Source organism: Monodelphis domestica, chromosome 3 (assembly GCF_027887165.1).
Source record: "Monodelphis domestica isolate mMonDom1 chromosome 3, mMonDom1.pri, whole genome shotgun sequence".
In the NCBI taxonomy this organism is placed as follows: Eukaryota; Metazoa; Chordata; class Mammalia; order Didelphimorphia; family Didelphidae; genus Monodelphis; species Monodelphis domestica.
This window is the reverse complement of record NC_077229.1, coordinates 13,414,817-13,431,368: the sequence shown is the minus strand read 5'-3', so window position 1 is coordinate 13,431,368 and position 16,552 is coordinate 13,414,817. Positions and strand designations below refer to the sequence as shown.

Genomic DNA, 16,552 nt, shown 5'->3' with positions numbered 1-16,552 from the left:
TCCCCCTAAATCCCTATGCCTGACTTCCACCTCGTTCTCCTGGAGTATCTGGGATTGTGTTCAGAGGACATAGTGGCTCTCTTGACCAGCACAGCTCTCTGACTCCCTCACCACTATCCAGGCCCCTGATTCTCCATTTCAGGGCAGAAGGACAGATGAGAGCCTATTTCCCCAGGTGATTCTCCCTCTTTCCCACTCTCATTTCTCCCAAGTCCCAGTCCAGTTCCAGGCCCTTCATTCCCTTCATTCCTCCAAGGTGTTCATGGTCCTCAAAGGATAGAGGGAGACAGAGCCAGGCTGAGAGGGTGATGGTCACAGCCATGGGCCAGTCAAGCCCCTCTCTCTGTCAAGGTCAAGGACAGACTGTCAGAGTCTCAGGGATTAAGGAGAAGAAAAGGCATGGAGTTCAGACAGACCAACAGCCCGTGTGGCCTCTGCTGGGATGTGAGCCCCCAGTTAGGACTGAGAATAAGGAGAAGCAAATCTGCAGAAATTTCCCCAGAACCAATAGTATCCTAGAGAGGGAGAGGGAGAGGAAAAGAGGAGCAACTTACAAAGGACAATCAGGTTGGTCCCTCCACAGAAGACACGTCACTATGATACAGTCCTATGAATAAACCCTGTACTGACTTTGTCCAGACACCATGGACCCCATCTGCAGGGGAGCATAAGTAGACATTGTGACCCAACCCAGGAACCCTTGAGTCTTCTGAGGGACCAACCAGTCCTCCTAGGTTCTTGCCCATATAGAGAGAAGGGCCAGATGTCCCTTCATGCCCCCCTCCTGCCACTCTCAGGAAGAGGGCTGAGAATACGGGAGTTCAGACCAAGCTCATGCCCAGGGGAGCTGGACCTGCCCTGGAAGGCTGTTCTAGCAGCCTGGAGATGCATTCCTCCTGATGCAGGCTGGGAATAATGACTGAGGCAACAGGCAGAGGCCCCTTTCACACCCTGGGATGGATGTGGGGTCCCAGTCCAGCTCTCAGGACCACTAATGCTTCTCCAGATTTTCCCACGTTTCCTTATTGTCTTTCTCGTTGGATCCTGACAAGTAAAAGGCAGGTTGGGAAGAAGGGCTTTTCCACTCCCTCCCCTTTGACAGAGCTGAGCTGAGGGTCATTACAGAAGTTAGTTCTCTTTGGCCTCAGTTTCTTCATTTGAAAAAGGAGGAAAATGATAGCAGCTTCTTCTCAGGGTAGTCATGAGGATCTGATCATATTGGAGAAGTCCTCAGCAAAGAAGCCAGTAAAAGGCAGGTCTTCAATGCAGGTCTGTTCCCTCCCCACTTCCCTCTCCAAGGTGTTCCCCCTGAGGTCAGTGGTTGTCTGAGATGCCCACCAAAGACCCTGGCTTGACTGCCCTTGGCATCTCCCTAATGTTTTTGAGCCCGAGTGGCAGTGGCTTGGCTACAGCCATCCTTGGAGGGGCTCTGCTGTGCCTTGGTCAAGGGGAGAAGTCTTTGGCACACCAGACTGGGTCAGGTTCTGGGACCGTCCCTTCCCATTTTGTCCCAATCTCTGGAAGAAGTCCCAAGTCCTTTTCTCTGGTTGGTTCATGCAGTAGTCTGGAGAGAGGATCCTCTCTCTTTAGTCCTCAGAAGCCATCCTGTGCCCACTCAGCCTGAGAGGGTCATAGAAGAATGGGGTGAAGTGGGCTCCTAAGACTGACTAGGCAAGACCACATACACCACATTCTTCCACACTCACCCAGAGCTCTGGGGATCTGGGGTACTCTAGAAGGAAGGGATTTTCTATCCCAGTGCCTGGAGTTGAGCTAGGGTGGCCATGGTTTGCACTCTGACCTCTTTCTCCTCTTTCCTAGGTGTAGGGCTCATTCCAGGTCAGCCTCCCCCCCTCCCCTGCCACCTGCTCCACCTTGTGTGACTGGGCGGCTGGGACAGGGGGAAGACCCTGGACTCTGGGGCTATTGTTTGTCATCTTCCATGTGTCCCAGGACTTGAACCCAGCTGGCTTTGGGATTTGGGTGGTACCAGAAACTCCATGTTGTGAGGTCTCATTATTATACCTATTTTACAGTTAAGTGAGTGAGGCCAAAAGAGATAAAGTGTATTTCCTAGGATCACACAACTAGTAAGTTTTTGAGGCTGGATTTCAAGTCCAGCATCCCTGACTGCAGGTCCAGACTTGGGGGTGCAAAGAGCCTCAGGAGCTACCTTGTGTAAATGCCTCACTGTACAGATGAGGAAACTGAGTCCAGGGAGGTTTAGACTTGGTGAAGGTGCCTCAGGTGTAGGAATACATACCTGGGTTTGAACCCCTTCCTCCTACTAAGGAGCCAGTGTTCTTTGCACTGTGGTATCAGACTCCCCAGGGGGAGTATGATCTGGTCTAGTCCCCTATGGCATTGGAGTCCGAAGGATGGGAGGGGCTTTTCCATCCCATTACCTGGAGGTGAGCTGGTGTGGCCAGCAGCTCTATGGTGATCCTTTCCTCCCCTTGCCTTGATGGAATGGCCAGTCTCCCTTCTCCCCTGTACCTCTTCCTCTCCCCACCTTGTGCTGGTTTGGTTGGGATGCTGGGACACAGTGCAGTCCCTGGACTCTGCTGGCAGCATCCTTTATCTTCTGTGTAGCCAAGGACTTGGCCTCAGCTGTGCTTTGGATATGGGGGGCAGGAGGGGCCCTGAGTTGTGAGACACCATGAAGGGAGGAAAGGGGAGACCTGACACAGAAGACATGAGAGGCAATTGAATGAGAAAGGAAAAGTGTTTATTAGAAGCATGGGAGAGTGGTTGATGAGCTGGGGCTGCCCATGTGTGGGGATGGAGTGAGGGGTCCTGGAGGGTGAGGGCCTCTATGTGCACTGGCTGGCAGACAGCTCCTTCTGTATGACCTGGCCCTCATGGGTCACCTTGCAGATAAATATGTCTTCTCTCCCCCATTGATTGGAGTTGACTGAGAGGTAACTGCTGGCTGAGTACTTGTTGTCAGTCTGGCGGACTGGCCTGCTGGTGAGCACCCCACTGGACACAGGGGAGCCATTCTTGGTCCAGGCCACATCCAGGGAGCCTGGGTAGAAGTCATTGATGAGACACGTGAGTGTGGCTGTGGGGGTTCTCAGCTCATCTTGGGATGGACCATAGGCCATGACCATGGGGGATGCCTTGGGTTGACCTGGGAGGAAGATACAAAGACAAGGAGATGAAATAGAGAATCTGAGACCTCCAAAACCCAAGGGTGCTGTGCAGATACTATGAGAGACTTAGGTCTGGAGAGCCATTGTTGGGAAGGGCTGGCCAGCCTGGATCAATGTGCTAGCCATCTGCAGTTGCAAGGTGATTTCCTCCTATTGCTTCACCCATGTTACAGAGAGGGACATAGAGTGCCAAAGGGTGCAAGTGAGTAGCCAATGGTGACCCAAATACTAAGAATCAGCATTCCTGTTTGACCTCTTGTCCAGTGATTTGGAATGCTCTGTTTGTGCTCTCTTATAGTCTGGGTCCTTTTGTTGACTTTGGCATGAATTTCTGGGTCCCCATGGGCTCTCCTCTTCTCTACTCTGGGCTTCCAGTTGTTGAGCTGTTTGTTTGGCAGGTTAAACTGGTCCCCAAGTCACCCCCCATGCTTCCCTGCCCCATGCTCTATGAGAAGTTTGATCCTTTTGAACTTTCCTCCTTAACCTCATCTCAGTAGAATGCTGGGAATTCTTATTGAGCCTCCTGACTCTCTTAGATCCTCTGCCATACTATGTATGCTTTGCCTCCTTCCCCTGAAGTGTCCTCTTTTGTCTCCAGGGCCATGAGCAGATCTGTCTATTTGTCTGTCCTGAGCAGTCCTTTGGCAGGCGCAACCTGACTTTCTTGGGGAGGCAGTTAGTCTTTGGGGATGGATCTATTTGGAGACCTCCACAATTGCTCTACTATGAGGGAGTGTGTTTGCTGGGGGAATCGGTGCTGGTCAGTTGACCCCACGTTGAGAGACATTGAGCCCTGGACTGAGACTCTGACCCAGGCTCTCCCTTTGCCTTCCTGCTGCCCATCTTTTGCAGGGAGCCTCTTTTTACCTGAGTTGCCCACCTTTGTCTTAGGCTGCCTTCTCTCTCCTGCTTCTTTCCTCTTCTCTATCCCTCATATTCTCAGGGATGCCCCTTGGCAGAATTTATCTCCTGAATGTCTTGGGGCAGCCTCTGAGGCAGTGGTCCTTGTGACCATCCCACCTTCCTGCTCCCTCTAGGTCCCAGCCAAGGAACAAAAAAGTCCCTGGAAGAAGCATACATTTGACCATGATCCCTTAGGGCTCCCTGTCCTTAGCCTCTAGCTTCCCTTGAGCCCAACCGAATCCTGAACTCTTTGGTGAGCACATTGACAGAGCTTGTTCATTGTCCCCAGAGAATGGAGGGAGAGGGAGTTAGGCTGGGAAAGCCTGAAGGTTTACAGGTATAGAGCACCCAAGCCCCTGAGGTAGCACCCCAAGGAGAATGCTGCCTCAGAGTCTAGGGACAAAGGGAGGAAGGATGGGAAGGCAAAGGTCCTTGAGCAAAATTTCTGAGCCCAATTTGGATCTCCAGTGAGGAAGAGAAGATCAGGAGCCAATTTCCCAGAGGCTTGAGTGTCCCAGAAAAGGAGAGAAGGAAACCAGGGACTCACCTGTGACGGTCAGCCTGGTCCCACTGCCGAACACAGCACACTGTGAAGCAGACCCGCACAAAAACCTGCCAGTGATTTTTCTCTGACCCCCATCTCCTTCCCCTTCCCCCTCTGCAGCTGTGACACAGGAACACTGGCCCCTCCACTAGGTTCATCCCCACCTGGTCAGGGCCTTCCCCTTCAGCAGAGAGCTGGGGCAGGAGTCCATGACTGTGAAGGCTTGCCTCTACAGCCAAGACGTCAGCTCACATTTTGTTGCTCCATATTATTCCTGTGGACGAGGCATCCCATGGAACATCCCCTTGATGTATCCAAGAGTTCAGAATGTCACCTGCAAGCATCACCTGTTCAGTTCTCCTGGTACAGAGCTGAGGCTTGTAGTTACTTTTCCCAGGTTATACACCATAGTGCTTCTGTCTCGTTTGTATCTCAAAGCAGTTACCATCCACCCCCACCCTTCCTCCCAACTCTTGGCACCCATAATTCCCAGGTGACTCCCATCAGGAGCAGAGCAGAAGGGACTACAGGTCCCAGTAACAGTGGTTTCAAGTTAATCTTTCATTTTCCGTTTTGTTTTCCCCCTCAACAACACTCTTGCTGTGGGTGTTCTGTTCTCTTCATGGGCTTCAGAGGGCTGGTGGGATTGACTCCCTGATCCAGACTGACAGGAGGATTGGCCCTGGAATGGAATCTTGTGCCTTTGTCTCAAGGGAGATCTCACTGTTTCCTGGAGGGTTGCTGTGGTCATGAGGGCAGGGTTCATGAAGGGTGAGCATTCAGGGCTGCTTAAGTGAGCCAGAAATGGCATATGTGTGTCCTGAGGCAGGCTCTGGGCTGAGCTTCCAGCTCCTGTTTCTAAAATCAGGGCTTCCCCAAGTGTAGGTTGGCCATCCCAGGTGATAATGAAGAGTCTGAGGTCATAGGCTTTAGGTCCTCTTGTGTGTGAGCCATGATGAATGGCAAGCTCTTAGAATTCAGCTCTCTTCAATCAATATTTATAATCATTCAACCTTGACAAGGTGCCCAGAATGTGCCCAGCACGGTGCCAAGCAAATATTTACCTAACACTTGGTAGGTGTCCACAGTTTCTACAGAGTCCTTCCCTCCCACCATTCTGGGCTGTCCTGGCCTGGAGAATTTGATGCCCTTTGTACAGAGGAATATCACTCTGAGATGGGGCCTAGAGTCCCCCAGACTGTCCATCCTAGGAGCAAGTAAGAGCAGAGGGGCTCTTGGATGCAGCTCAGACACCTATGTGTGGCCTCCTCCCTCCCTCATTAAGTGGCTTTGTCTTCCTCTGTTGGGATGGCATGCCAATGAGGGCTGTCTTGTATCTTTGTTGTTGTGTCTCACTAAGGAGATGGGCCTCCCTCAAGAGCTCTCTGGCCCCATTGATCCTCTCCGTGGCTCAGACTCTCAGATTCCCAGCTCATATGAGCCCTGGGAGGCTTCTCATCCAAAGGCTTCCTGGTCCAGCATTCCCAGCAGTGTATTGTGGCTTGTGAAGACCAAGTCCTCTTTGGGAATCTGTAGGGGAGCTCCTTCCACCATGGAGAGCTCCAAATGTTAGCCAATTCCCCCTCCCAGGGGCTCTAATCTATTTCCTTGTTGAGGAACTTCTGATTGTGGGTTTTGGATCTTGGCAGAATGAGCCTCCTTCCTCTTCCATGTTGTGGTGGCCCTTTAGGTACTTGAAGAGCATCTTGGGTTCCTCACCCTGATCCTCATCTCATCTTCTTCATCCAGGATACCGAGGGTTCCCTTCAACAATTCCTGAAGGGCCTCACCTGCCATCCCTCTATCAGCTCAGTTCCCTTTCGTGGAACGATCTCTTTCATGTCACAAAAATTGCCCTTTGTGTTGTGAATGTCCTTCCAAAAGTGGGTTGTGCAGAAGGGGTGCCTGTGTTTGAGAGTCTGAGCAGAACCCAGTGCAGTGTCATCATCCCCTCTCTTGATCTGGACACCTTGCTCTGAGTGCAGCCTGGCCCCTGCCTCATCCTCTCTGCTTTGGTTCTTTCTTTCTTGTGACACTCCAGACTGGTTTGTTCCTTTGCATTGTCCCTCCTGTCCTGCTGTTGTGAACAGCAGCCACGTCTTCAGGCAGATCCCAGGAGAGGAAAAGGACTCTCTGCCCCCATCGCTGCACAGAAGTCTTGGTCAGGAATGGAGCCTTCAGGCTCAGAGGGGGAGAGAGAGAAGAGGTAGAGTGTGGAGAGAGCCAGAGCCAGAGTCAAGGAAAGATACCTCCAGTCAATGGTTCAAATGGACTTCATCCTGGTTAGCTCAGAGTCTAGTGTCTTGTCTCTCAAAGAGTACCTGAGAGCACAGAGATTCATTGTGGAAGTGGAACTAGCCCCATCTAGGCTCACTGTCCCTGATGTCATTCTTTGAGTCTGAACAGAGGTCATATCTTCCCCTTGCTTGGATTAGTGCTTCCAGCCTCCTCTCCTAGGATCTTAGTCTCAGTACTGGAAGGACCTCAGAAACTACCCATTTCTGGAAACTGAGGCTCTAGGAGTGCTGTGCATGGCCCAGGGCTACACAGCTCTGACTCTGGGTACTTGGATGGGACCTCCTCTCCTGTTAGAGTGATTGCCAAAGAAGCTCACTTCCATTGCATCCCAGGGCCCATTCATTGCTCCCTTGTCCTGGTCTCAGGCATGTATAGTGCTCCCTCCTTCAGTGACCCTCTGACCTTTCCCCATCATCCTTGGTTACTATTGACTTGACTGAGGGTCAGGCATGTAGCTCAGAGGCCTTGGTTTAAACTGTCCTTGTGAGGTTGACTCTTTGTGAGCAGCATTCAATGAGGAAACCACCAATGGCCCTGGCTGGATTATGATGCATATAAATGTTGACCTTTTCCTGGAGGAGGGAGTTTGTCCTCTGGGATTTCCATTCTGTGCTGAAGTGAAGGTTCTGAACACAGACAACCACAGTTATGATTACCAGAGGTGAAAGACCAAGTGGGGACCTTAAACATCATCTAGTCCAAAATGCCATTTTTCATTTGAGGAATTCAGGGCCCAGGGAGAAGAGTTGTCTCCTCCAAGGGTATATGGCTATTGAAGAATGTGAGCTATTTTTTGAACCAAAAGTTTGGCCATCATGTTCAGGGCTCTTTTGTTTCAGAGATCTCTTTCTTGTCCTCCCTTCTCCCCTGTTCCTGTTCCCCTCCCCACCTTGTGCTGGTTTCGTTGGGATGCTGGGACACAGTGCAGTCCCTGGACTCTGCTGGCAGCATCTTTTATCTTCTGTGTAGCCAAGGACTTGGCCTCAGCTGTGCTTTGGACATGGGGGGCAGGAGGGGCCCTGAGTTGTGAGACACCATGAAGGGAGGAAAGGGGAGACCTGACACAGAAGACATGAGAGGCAATTGAATGAGAAAGGAAAAGTGTTTATTAGAAGCATGGGAGAGTGGTTGATGAGCTGGGGCTGCCCATGTGTGGGGATGGAGTGAGGGGTCCTGGAGGGTGAGGGCCTCTATGTGCACTGGCTGGCAGACAGCTCCTTCTGTATGACCTGGCCCTCATGGGTCACCTTGCAGATAAATATGTCTTCTCTCCCCCATTGATTGGAGTTGACTGAGAGGTAACTGCTGGCTGAGTACTTGTTGTCAGTCTGGCGGACTGGCCTGCTGGTGAGCACCCCACTGGACACAGGGGAGCCATTCTTGGTCCAGGCCACATCCAGGGAGCCTGGGTAGAAGTCATTGATGAGACACGTGAGTGTGGCTGTGGGGGTTCTCAGCTCATCTTGGGATGGACCATAGGCCATGACCATGGGGGATGCCTTGGGCTGACCTAGGAAGAAGATACAAAGACAAGGAGATGAAATAGAGAACCTGAGAGCTCCCAGACCCAAGGGTGCTGAGCAGATCCTAAGATAGACTTAGGTCTGGAGAGCCATTGTTGGGAAGGGCTGGCCAGCCTGGATCAATGTGCTAGCCATCTTCATTTGCAAGCTGATTTCCTCTTACTGCTTCACCCATGTTACAGAGAGGGATATGGAGTGCCAGAGGGTGGATGTGAGTAGGCAATGGTGACCAAAATACTAAGAATCAGCATTCCTGTTTGACCTCTTGTCCTGTGATCTGAAATGCTCTATTTGTGCTCTCTTGTATTCTGCGTGATTCTGTTGACTTTGACATGAATTTCTGGGTCCCCATGGCCTCTCCTCTTCTTTACTCTGGGCTTCCAGTTGTTGAGCTGTTTGTTTGGCAGGTTAAACTGGTCCCAAAGTCACCCCCCATGCTTCCCTGCCCCCTGCTCTATGAGAAGTTTGATCCTTTTGAACTTTCCTCCTTAACCTCATCTCAGTAGAATGCTGGGAATTCTTATGGAGCCTCCTGACTCTCCTAGATCCTCTGCCATACTCTGTATGCTTTGCCTCCTTCCCCTGAAGTGTCCTCTTTTGTCTCCAGGGCCATGAGCAGATCTGTCTATTTATCTGTCCTGACCAGTCCTTTGGCATGCGCAATCTGACTTTCTTGGGGAGGCAGTTAGTCTTTGGGGATGGATCTATTTGGAGACCTCCACAATTGCTCTGCTGTGAGGGAGTGTGTTTGCTGGGGGAATCTGTGCTGGTCAGTTGACCCCAAGTTGAGAGACATTGAGCCCTGGACTGAGACTCTGACCCAGGCTCTCCCTTTGCCTTCCTGCTGCCCATCTTTTGCAGGGAGCCTCTTTTTTTTTTTTTAAACCCTTACCTTCTGTCTTGGAGTCAATACTGTGTATTGGCTCCAAGGCAGTAGAGTGGTAAGGGCTAAGCAATGGGGGTCAAGTGACTTGCCCAAGGTCACACAGCTAGGAAGTGGCTGAGGCCGGATTTGAACCTAGGACCTCCCGTCTCTAGGCCTGGTTCTCAATCCACTGAGCTACCCAGCTGCCCCCGGGGAGCCTCTTTTTACGTGAGTTGCCAACCTTTGTCTTAGGTTGCCTTCTCTCTCCTGCTTCTTTCCTCTTCTCTATCCCCCATATTCTCAGGAATGCCCCCTTGGCAGAATTTATCTCCTGAATGTCTTGGGGCAGCCTCTGAGGCAGTGGTCCTTGTGACCATCCCACCTTCCTGCACCCTGTAAGTCCCAATGAAGGAACTAAAAAACCCCTGGAAGATGCACATTTGACCATGATCCCTGAGGGCTCCCTGTCCTTAGCCTCTAGCTTCCCTTGAGCCCAACCCAATAGAGAACTCTTTGTTGAGCACATTGACAGAGCTTGTTCATTGTCCCCAGAGAATGGAGGGAGAGGGAGTTAGGCTGGGAAAACCTGAAGGTTTACAGGCATAGAGCACCCAAGCCCCTGAGGTAGCACCCCAAGGAGAATGCTGCCTCAGAGTCTAGGGACAAAGGGAGGAAGGATGGGAAGGCAAATGTCCTTGAGCAAAATTTGTGAGCCCAATTTGGATCTCCAGTGAGGAAGAGAAGATCAGGAGCCACTTTCCCAGAGGCTTGAGTGTCCCAGAACAGGAGAGAAGGAAACCAGGGACTCACCTGTGACGGTCAGCCTGGTCCCACCGCCGAACACAGCACACTGTGAAGCAGACCCGCACAAAAACCTGCCAGTGATTTTTCTCTGACCCCCATCTCCTTCCCCTTCCCCCTCTGCAGCTGTGACAGAGGAACACTGGCCCCTCCACTAGGTTCATCCCCACCTGGTCAGGGCCTTCCCCTTCATCAGAGAGCTGGGGCAGGAGTCCATGACTGTGAAGGCTTGCCTCTACAGCCAAGACGTCAGCTCACATTTTGTTGCTCCATATTATTCCTGTGGACGAGGCATCCCATGGAACATCCCCTGGATGTATCCAAGACTTCAGAATGTCACCTGCAAGCATCACCTGTTCAGTTCTCCTGGTACAGAGCTGAGGCTTGTAGTTGCTTTTCCCAGGTTATACACCATAGTGCTTCTGTCTCGTTTGTATCTCAAAGCAGTTACCATACAACCCCCACCCTTCCTCCCAACTCTTGGCATCCATAATTCCCAGGTGACTCCCATCAGGACCAGAGCAGAAGGGACTACAGGTCCCAGTAGCAGTGGTTTCAAGTTAATCTTTCATTTTCCGTTTTGTTTTTCCCCTCAACAACACTCTTGCTGTGGGTGTTCTGTTCTCTTCATGGGCTTCAGAGGGCTGGTGGGATTGACTCTCTGATCCAGACTGACAGGAGGATTGGCCCTGGAATGGAATCTTGTGCCTTTGTCTCAAGGGAGATCTCACTGTTTCCTGGAGGGTTGCTGTGGTCATGAGGGCAGGGTTCATGAAGGGTGAGCATACAGGGCTGCTTAAGTGAGCCAGAAATGGCATATGTGTGTCCTGAGGCAGGCTCTGGGCTGAGCTTCCAGCTCCTGTTTCTAAAATCAGGGCTTCCCCAAGTGTAGGTTGGCCATCCCAGGTGGTAATGAAGAATCGGATGTTGTAGGCTAAAGGTCCTCTTGTGTGTGAGCCATGAGGAATGACAAGTTCTTAGAGTTCAGCTCTCCTCAATCAATATTCATAATCATTCAACCCTGATAAAGTGCCCAGGATGTGCCCAGCAAGATGCCAAGCATTTACCTAACACTTGGAGTTGTCCACAGTTCTCACAGGGTCCTTCCCTCCCACCATTCTGGGCTGTCCTGGCGTGGAGAATTTGATGCCTCTTGTACAGAGGAATATCACTCTGAGATGGGGCCTAGAGTCCCCCAGACTGTCCATCCTAGGAGCAAGTAAGAGCAGAGGGGCTCTTGGATGCAGCTCAGGCACCCATGTGTGGCATCATCCCTCCCTCATTAAGTGGCTTTGTCTTCTTCTGTTGGGATGGCATGCCAATGAGGGTTGCCTTGTATCTCTGTTGTTGTGTCTCACTAAGGAGATGGGCCTACCTCAAGAGCTCTCTGGCCCCATGGATCCTCTCCGTGGCTCAGACTCCCAGATTCCCAGTTCATAAGATCTCTGGGAGGCTTCTCATCCAATGACTTCCTGGTCCAGCATTCCCAGCAGTGCATTGTGGCTTGTGAAGACCAAGTTCTCTTTGGGAATCTGCAGGGGAGCCCCTTCCACCATGGAGAGCTCCAAATGTTAGCCAATTCCCCCTCCCAGGGGCTCTAATCTATTTCCTTGTTGAGGTACTTCTGATTGTGGGTTTTGGATCTTGGCAGAATGAGCCTCCTTCCTCTTCCATGTTGTGGTGGCCCTTTAGCTACTTGAAGAGCATCTTGGGTTCCTCAACGTGATCCTCATCTCATCTTCTTCATCCAGGATACCGAAGGTTCCCTTCAACAATTCCTGAAGTGCCTCACCTTCCATCCCTCTATCAGCTCAGTTCCCTTTCGTGGAATGATCTTTTTCATGTCACAAAAATTGCCCTTTGTGTTGTGAATGTCCTTCCAAAAGTGGGTTGTGCAGAAGGGGTGCCTTTGAGAGTCTGCTTTGGTTCTTTCTTTCTTGTGACACTCCAGACTGGTTTGTTCCCTTGTAATGTCCCTCCTGTCCTGCTGTTGTGAACAGCAGCCACATCTTCAGGCAGATCCCAGGAGAGGAAAAGGACTCTCTGCCCCCATCCCTGCACAGAAGTCTTGGTCAGGAATGGAGCCTTCAGGCTCAGAGGGAGAAAGAGAGAAGAGGTAGAGTGTGGAGAGAGCCAGAGCCAGAGTCAGGGAAAGATACCTCTAATCTATGGTTCAAATAGACTTCATCCTGGTTAGCTCAGAGTCTAGTGTCTTGTCCCTCAAACAGTACCTGAGAGCACAGAGATTCATTGTGGAAGTGGAACTAGCCCCATCTAGGCTCACTATCCCTGATGTGATTCTTCGAGCCTGAACAGAGGTCATATCTTCCCCTTGCTTGGATTAGTGCTTCCAGCCTCCTCTCCTAGGATCTTAGTCTCAGTACTGGAGGGACCTCAGAAACTACCCATTTCTGGAAACTGAGGCTCTAGGAGTGCTGTGCATGGCCCAGGGCTACACAGCTCTGACTCTGGGTACTTGGATGGGACCTCCTCTCCTGTTAGAGTGATTGCCAAAGAAGCTCACTTCCATTGCATCCCAGGGCCCATTCATTGCTCCCTTGTCCTGGTCTCAGGCATGGATAGTGCTCCTTCCTTCAGTGACCCTCTGACCTTTCCCCATCATCCTTGGTTACTATTGACTTGACTGAGGGCCAGGCATGTAGCCCAGAGGCCTTGGTTTAAACTGTCCTTGTGAGGTTGACTCTTTGTGAGCAGGGTTCAATGAGGAAACTTCCAATGGCCCTGGCTGGATTATGATGCATATAAATGTTGACCTTTTCCTGGAGGAGGGAGTTTGTCCTCTGGGATTTCCATTCTGTGCTGAAATGAAGGTTCTGAACACAGACAGCCATAGTTATGATTACCAGAGGTGAAAGACTTAGAGGGGACCTTAAACATCATCTAGTCCAAAATGCCATTTTTGCATTTGAGGAAATCAAGGCCCAGGGAGAAGAGATGTCTCCACCAAGGGTATATGGCTATTGAAGAGTGTGAGCTATTTTTTGAACCAAGAGTTTGACCATCATGTTCAGGATTCTTTTGTTTCAGAGATCTCTTTCTTGTCCTCCCTTCTCCCCTGTTCCTCTTCCTCTCCCCACCTTGTGCTGGTTTGGTTGGGATGCTGGGACACAGTGCAGTCCCTGGACTCTGCTGGCAGCATCTTTTATCTTCTGTGTAGCCAAGGACTTGGCCTCAGCTGTGCTTTGGATATGGGGGGGCAGGAGGGGCCCTGAGTTGTGAGACACCATGAAGGGAGGAAAGGGGAGACCTGACACAGAAGACATGAGAGGCAATTGAATGAGAAAGGAAAAGAGTTTATTAGAAGCATGGGAGAGTGTTTGATGAGCTGGGGCTGCCCATGTGTGGGGATGGAGTGAGGGGTCCTGGAGGGTGAGGGCCTCTATGTGCACTGGCTGGCAGACAGCTCCTTCTGTATGACCTGGCCCTCATGGGTCACCTTGCAGATATATTGGTTGTTTTCCCCCCATTGATTGGGGTTGACTGAGAGGTAACTGCTGGCTGAGTACTTGTTGTCAGTCTGGCGGACTGGCCTGCTGGTGAGCACCCCATTGGACACAGGGGAGCCATTCTTGGTCCAGGCCACATCCAGGGACTCTGGGTAGAAGCCACTGATGAGACACGTGAGTGTGGCTGTGGGGGTTCTCAGCTCATCTTGGGATGGACCATAGGCCATGACCATGGGGGATGCCTTGGGCTGACCTAGGAAGAAGATACAAAGACAAGGAGATGAAATAGAGAACCTGAGAGCCCCCACCCAAGGGTGCTGAGCAGATCCTAAGAGAGGCTTAGGTCTGGAGAGCCATTGTTGGGAAAGGCTGGCCAGCCTGGATCAATGTGCTAGCCATCTTCAGTTTCAAGGTGATTTCCTCCTACTGCTTCACCCATGTTACAGAGGGGAACATAGAGTGCCAGAGGGTGGATGTGAGTAGCCAATGGTGACCCAAATACTAAGAATCAGCATTCCTGTTTGACCTCTTGTCCAGTGATTTGGAATGCTCTGTTTGTGCTCTCTTGTAGTCTGGGTCCTTTTGTTGACTTTGGCATGAATTTCTGGGTCTCCATGGGCTCTCCTCTTCTCTACTCTGGGCTTCCAGTTGTCCAGCTGTTTGTTTGACAGATTAAACTGGTCCCCAAGTCACCCCCCATGCTTCCCTGCCCCATGCTCTATGAGAAGTGTGATCCTTTTGGACTTTCCTCCTTAACCTCATCTCAGTAGAATGCTGGGAATTCTTATGGAGCCTCCTGACTCTCCTAGATCCTCTGCCATACTATGTATGCTTTGCCTCCTTCCCCTGAAGTGTCCTCTTTTGTCTCCAGGGCCATGAGCAGATCTGTCTATTTGTCTGTCCTGAGCAGTCCTTTGGCATGCGCAATCTGACTTTCTTGGGGAGGCAGTTAGTCTTTGGGGATGGATCTATTTGGAGATCTCCACAATTGCTCTGCAATGAGGGAGCGTGTGTTTGCTGGGGGAATCTGTGCTGGTCAGTTGACCCCAAGTTGAGAGACATTGAGCCCTGGACTGAGACTCTGACCCAGGCTCTCCCTTTGCCTTCCTGCTGCCCATCTTTTGCAGGGAGCCTCTTTTTCCCTGAGTTGCCCACCTTTGTCTTAGGCTGCCTTCTCTCTCCTGCTTCTTTCCTCTTCTCTATCCCCCATATTCTCAGGGATGCCCCCTGGCAGGAATTTATCTCCTGAATGTCTTGGGGGCAGCCTCTGAGGCAGTGGTCCTTGTGACCATCCCAATATCCTGCACCCTTTAAATCCCAATGAAGGAACTAAAAAACCCTTGGAAGATGCATATTTGATTATGCTCCCTGAGGGCTCCCTGTCCTTAGCCTCTAGCTTCCCTTGAGCCCAACCCAATCCTGAACTCTTTGGTGAGCACACTGACAGAGCTTGTTCATTGTCCCCAGAGAATGGAGGGAGAGGGACTTAGGCTGGGAAAGCCTGAAGGTTTACAGGCATAGAGCACCCAAGCCCCTGAGGTAGCACCCCAAGGAGAATGCTGCCTCAGAGTCTAGGGACAAAGGGAGGAAGGATGGGAAGGCAAAGGTCCTTGAGCAAAATTTGTGAGCCCAATTTGGATCTCCAGTGAGGAAGAGAAGATCAGGAGCCTCGTTCCCAGAGGCTTGAGTGTCCCAGAAAAGGAGAGAAGGAAACCAGGGACTCACCTGTGACGGTCAGCCTGGTCCCACGGCCAAACACGAAACACTGTGAAGCAGACCCGCACAAAAACCTGCCAGTGGTTTTTCTCTGACCCCCATCTCCTTCCCCTTCCCCCTCTGCAGCTGTGACAGAGGAACACTGGCCCCTCCACTAGGTTCATCCCCACCTGGTCAGGGCCTTCCCCTTCAGCAGAGAGCTGAGGCAGGAGTCCATGACTGTGAAGGCTTGCCTCTACAGCCAAGATGTCAGCTCACATTTTGTTGCTCCATATTATTCCTGTGGACGAGGCATCCCATGGAACATCCCCTGGATGTATCCAAGACTTCAGAATGTCACCTGCAAGTATCACCTGTTCAGTTCTCCTGGTACAGAGCTGAGGCTTGTAGTTACTTTTCCCAGGTTATACACCACAGTGCTTCTGTCTCGTTTGTATCTCAAAGCAGTTACCATCCATCCCCCACCCTTCCTCCCAACTGTTGGCACCCATAATTCCCAGGTTGACTCCCATCAGGACTAGAGCAGAAGGGACTACAGGTCCCAGTAGCAGTGGTTTCAAGTTAATCTTTCATTTTCCCTTTTGTTTTTCCCCTCAACAACACTCTCTCTGTGGGTGTTCTATTTTCTTCATGGGCTTCAGAGGGCTGGTGGGATTGACTCTCTGATCCAGACTGACAGGAGGATTGGCCCTGGAATGGAATCTTGTGCCTTTGTCTCAAGGGAGATCTCACTGTTTCCTGGAATGTTGCTGTGGTCATGAGGGCAGGGTTCATGAAGGGTGAGCATTCAGGGCTGCTTAAGTGAGCCAGAAATGGCATATGTGTGTCCTGAGGCAGGCTCTGGGCTGAGCTTCCAGCTCCTGTTTCTAAAATCAGGGCTTCCCCAAGTGTAGGTTGGCCATCCCAGGTGGTAATGAAGAGTCTGAGGTCATAGGCTTCAGGTCCTCTTGTGTGTGAGCTATGAGGAATGGCAAGCTCTTAGAATTCAGCTCTCTTCAATCAATATTTATAATCATTCAACCTTGATAAGGTGCCCAGGATGTGCCCAGCACGGTGCCCAGCATTTACCTAACACTTGGTAGTTGTCCACAGTTCTTACAGAGTCCTTCCCTCCCACCATTCTGGGCTGTCCTGGCCTGGAGAATTTGATGCCCTTTGTACAGAAGAATATCACTCTGAGATGGGATCTAGAGTCCCCCAGACTGTCCATCCTAGGAGCAAGTAAGAGCAGAGGGGCTCTTGGATGCAGCTCAGGCACCCATGTGTGGCATCATCCCTCC

The 16,552-nt window shown here is 51.2% G+C and overlaps 3 gene segments (V, D, J or C); all 3 read right to left on the bottom strand.

The window, feature by feature from the left end:
• Positions 1 to 2,706: 2,706 nt before the first annotated feature.
• LOC100618209 (immunoglobulin lambda constant 1-like) lies at positions 2,707 to 6,399 on the bottom strand. The segment is given in 3 exon segments: positions 2,707 to 3,133; positions 4,606 to 4,750; positions 6,322 to 6,399. Coding segments are annotated over 3 exon segments (543 nt in total).
• Positions 6,400 to 7,983: 1,584 nt separating this feature from the next.
• On the bottom strand, positions 7,984 to 13,337 carry LOC100618171 (immunoglobulin lambda constant 1-like). The segment is given in 3 exon segments: positions 7,984 to 8,410; positions 10,099 to 10,243; positions 13,188 to 13,337. Coding segments are annotated over 3 exon segments (615 nt in total).
• A 45-nt stretch (positions 13,338 to 13,382) lies between these two features.
• On the bottom strand, positions 13,383 to 16,046 carry LOC130458034 (immunoglobulin lambda constant 6-like). The segment is given in 3 exon segments: positions 13,383 to 13,809; positions 15,282 to 15,426; positions 16,005 to 16,046. Coding segments are annotated over 3 exon segments (507 nt in total).
• Between the last annotated feature and the right edge of the window lie 506 nt (positions 16,047 to 16,552).